Raw genomic sequence first — 4,658 nt, forward strand, 5'->3', positions numbered from 1 at the left:
GTGTGTGTTGTAGTTAAAGGGGCAACTGAAATTTCTACGCTATTTGTGCTGTTGATTTTAAAAAGGGTTGTGCTGGTTTTAGTTAGTTGAAAGACTGATTAGTATTTGCAGCAGTCAAGAGTTGTATGTTTAAAATCTCCCTGTAAGCTAAATAGAATTCAGGAATTTCTAACTTTCAATGCTCAAGCTAGATAGAGATACAGCAGAAAAGGTTTTTAATTCACATGCAACTTAATGCCTAGCACATCTACATTATGCATCTCTTAAGATATACAACAAAGCATCACACTTAGCAAGACAAACAGAAATGTATTGGAATAATCAGGAATGCTCTCTTTCATGCATGTAAAGACAAGCCTTACCATCTCCATTAAGTTCACAAGTACTGAAACATCTGGCTCTTGCAGGTATCATTTCTTGGATGCCATAGATATAAGATGACTTGTAAATTCTTTGATGTCAGGACTATTTCTATCAGACCCACATTCTTCTTTCAATCTCCCAGACCTTGCAATGGCACCATAAGCAAAAAAGATAGCCCAAAAGACAATCCCTTGCCTCCTAGAGTACACAAGCACAACAAAATGAATATATCTGTTATAAAAAATCAAAACCAGTTGCAGAAAAAGTGAATTTTGTACCTACCCTTTTATTGAAGAAGTGACCTCCAATGAATCAATAATCAGCTTTAGCACTGAATCAACTCTAATCTTAGAATTCATACTGGTTAATGGTGTCAAACCTAAAGCAAACCCTTGTCTTGCACACTGCACCAAAAAGGAAAATTAATTTGCATCGAGATGATGGCTTTGTAATAGATGCAAGTTATTACTGCCTAAAGAGCACCATAAGAAAACACACCATTAGATTTAACTAATCTTACTGATAGAATGATATGACACCATTAGATTTAATGAAATTGCAATGCAAAAAGATCTGATTCCATGAATATTAAACCCCGTCCTCTCCTCCTCAATATCATAATTTCCCCTTTTTAATCATCTGATACAGGGCGTAAACTGACCGTGTGTTCCAAATCACTTCCAGGGCATACTACAACAGTTCTAGAGAATGACATCGCGTAAGGAGTGAATTATAAACTGACCGTGTGTTGACTCACTCAACATTATTTAAGAATTGTGAAATCCTCTAGGCCCCCCAGACGGCAAATGAATTGTTGCGCTAACTCACCCAATAACACCGCATAACTTCTAGCACCACCTAAGAAGACGGAACCAACAACTTATCTAATTGTTGTGTTAACTCCACCCCCCTTATATAATGCATAATTGGGATGTTCTCTAGCCCCCTGAAAACGGGAACAACTAGAAGCTTATTCTAAGAAACCTTGAGTGAGGCAATTAGTTTAAGGATATTTGTACCCTTAATGTGTTTTAAGCAAGGCTTCAATTTTCCATTGTTGAGTACTTGAAGCCAGAGTGTGATAGTATCAAGCTAGGGGTTCATTATGTGAAGCGTATAGTGATTGACCAAATTCAAAAATAAGTATGCAAAGTGTAATGAAAAGAAAGAGTGGAAGACAATCAGATAACCAATTCTGCAGGCAAGATCAATAAGTCAGTCAAGTAGAGAAGGATTTGGATTCATGTGGGATCCAATGTTTAACGCATTGATGGGATCTGGTAACAATGGAAAACAAAAACTAAAAGTGTAAATAGTCACAAGCTAAGACCTGATTTTATGTTTCTGAACTCTCGAGCCAATGAAGATAAATACCTCAAATTTGGATCAATACACAAGTCAATTCAGTAAAACAAAGGGTAAGATCAATATACCAGAACAATTAACTACCCGATTGAGAGAATCCTACCTTCAAGCCTCAAAATTTTGCTAAAAAAACCCAAACCTCCAATCTGAAATTTAACAATTAAAACATGAAAAAATAGAAATACATAGATTTAATCTAACATAATCCATCAAAACAATCAAGGACGATAAGAAAATTTTTTTAAAAAATAAAACATTGTTAATTTCATATATAGGATAATCACAGAATATTGATCATATTAATAAAATTTATCATAATTGTTTCTAAAATAATTGAACTATTTGACAATAATTGAACTGTAATACACCAATTAGATGAAACATAGTTAAGAATTCTCAAAACTACAATTCCAAAAAGCGTGATTCAAATAAAACATAGGCTTATTCAGACCTTGGTCTTCTTAGCGACAATGCTAATGGGTCATACCGCCGTCGTGCCGGTGCCGCTATAGCTAAGCCGATTGTCAATCGTTGCAGAGGCGCCAATTTCCTGTAAGAGAACAACATACAGACTAATGATTAAGATCAAGAAAATCTTGTTAATTTCATGACTACTTAAGACCATATGCTAATTCAGAGTATAAAAAGGAGTTTCCCAGTATTGCCTATGGATCGCCATAACTGGAACTTGAGAAGAGTAAACATTCTAGGGGTTTTTTTTTTTTTGACCTAGGTTTTGTAGAGTGTTTATTTTTTAATTACTAGTAGCTCTACCACCACCCCCTCCTTCCCCAAACAATTTCGCATAAATATCATCCGCGTCTCTGGGATTAAACCGAAATGACGAGAAATTAGGGTTAGGGTTTCCATTATGATGATTGCGCTGACGGTGGTGCGAGGCCGAAGCGCCACCATGAGAGGCGGAAGGCGGAGGAGGGAATTGCCCGGATTTGAGAACTTCGCCGCCGTAAAGATCGTTGATCTGACGCTTCTGAGGATCGCTGAGAACATCGTACGCTTTCCGGAGGTCATCTTCGCTTGCATTTCGATTCACTTTCAGAATGTTGTAGTAATATACCCCCATTTCAAGCGGAATTCTTTTTGATTGCTGATTGAGTAATTGATTGATTATCTAGGTTGAATTTTTGGGAAATGCAATCCAAAATTAGGGATTTTTTTTAATTAGGGATTCAAGCCAGGAAATCTTCACAAGGTTTTAGAGAGTTTATTTAGAACCGCTTTGCACATTAACGACAACAAAAAAAATTGAAAAATATGGTATTTTTTTTTAATTTAAATCATCCAACAGGATCTGCGCTCCTTTTGACCAGATTTACCTTTTAACTTCTTTGACGACGTATTTATTTTGTTGCTCGTTATGTAGTGGTCGTTGTACGCATCATTTCTAGTAGTGGGTGTTACCCGCCATGCCTGACACCCATTGATTGTTATCATTCCTGCACACAGAAGCATACCCAACAGAGAGGGAAGAATGGCAAAAAGAAGCATCCACTTGAACAACAAAATTAGAATTACCCAAGTTCAACAGAGTAGAGCTTGTAATAATCTTACTAGCCGGGGTGGCTGCCATAAATTCATTCACAAGCCAGAGGTTTTTCTTCCACACAATATCAACTGGTTTAGACTCTTTCCTAAAGACCCACCTGTTTCTTCTATTCCAAAGACACCAAATAGAGTAGATAAAAAATGTAGGCCAGGGAGCAAGGAGTTTGTTGTTCAAGTCGGATCTGGTAAGGTTGTAATGCAGCCAGTCAAGGAGGGTGTTGCCGGTTCCATTAAGATCCTGAAGGGAAATCCCAACTTCCTCCCAAAACTCAAGGGCTCGAGGGCATTTGTAGAAGATGTGGGTGGCATCTTCCTCACTGTTTGGGCAGAAGGAGAAGTTTGGGTTGGGAATAATATTCCTATGGGCGAGGTGGCTAGCACAAGGTAATCTACCCCAACAAATTAACCACAAGAAGACCCTCATCTTCGGAGCACAATTAGAATTCCAAACCACATTCCAGTTTTGGGTGTTAGCAAGGTGTTTGTGGGCTTTATTCCAAAGGTAGGAGTAGGTAGCTTTCGAGTCAAAGTAAACTCCCTTCCCCATTTGACACACATGAGTATCTTCTCCCAAGGCTGGGATTGGAATAGCATTAATCCCTTGGGAGATATGATTAGGGAGAATAAATGGAATGTGGGAAAGGTTCCAAGCACAATTGCTAATGACATCAGAAACTTTCCTATTTTCCTCCCCCAATGTCATATGTCCCTGTATAGTTTCCCTAAGAGTCCCCTTACCCGTCCAGTTGTCCTTCCAAAACAGAATATTTTCTCCTTTTCCTAGACACCATTCAGTTAACAGATTAAAGTCCTCCCACCCTTTCCCAATGTCATGCCAGATGTGAGAGCCTGTTTTGAAATTAGCTGGGTACGTTCTATTCTTAACATACTTTTCTCTAACCAAGGTAGAAGCTAGATTCTTGGAATTGTTCATTCTCCAACACAGTTTTATCATGGAAAGTTGGTTTAGAATCGAAGCTCTCCTAACATTCATCCCCCCTTGAGGGGTGGGAGCACAAACTCTATCCCAAGAGACAAGATGGGTGGTTTTCTTTTGAGGAACAGAATCCCACAGGAAGTTAGCGCAAACCTGGTCATTTTCAACCAGAGACTTCCTAGGCAGGGCACACTACTAGAAATGATGCCTACAACGACCACTAAATAACGACCAACAAAATAAATACGTCGTCAAAGAAGTTAAAAGGTAAATCTGGTCAAAAGGAGCGCAGATCCTATTGGATGATTTAAATTAAAAATAAATACCATATTTTTCAATTTTTTTTTGTTGTCGTTAATGTGCAAAGCGGTTCTAAATAAACTCTCCAAAACCTTGTGAAGATTTCCTGGCTTGAATTCCTAATTAA

At 38.0% G+C, this 4,658-nt stretch overlaps 1 protein-coding gene across 1 annotated transcript; it reads right to left on the minus strand.

The window, feature by feature from the left end:
- Nucleotides 1–3,133: 3,133 nt before the first annotated feature.
- LOC130462927 (uncharacterized) lies at nt 3,134–4,228 on the minus strand. The gene has a single exon (XM_056831918.1). It carries the CDS (start codon nt 4,226–4,228, stop codon nt 3,134–3,136), a length of 1,095 nt encoding a protein of 364 aa, XP_056687896.1.
- Between the last annotated feature and the right edge of the window lie 430 nt (nt 4,229–4,658).

This window comes from Spinacia oleracea, chromosome 6 (genome assembly GCF_020520425.1).
Source record: "Spinacia oleracea cultivar Varoflay chromosome 6, BTI_SOV_V1, whole genome shotgun sequence".
NCBI classification, from domain to species: domain Eukaryota; kingdom Viridiplantae; phylum Streptophyta; class Magnoliopsida; order Caryophyllales; family Amaranthaceae; genus Spinacia; species Spinacia oleracea.

Excerpts from the sequence above, each read along its gene's own strand:
- LOC130462927 (XM_056831918.1), bottom strand. The coding sequence starts at position 4,228 with ATGAACAATTCCAAGAATCTAGCTTCTACCTTGGTTAGAGAAAAGTAT.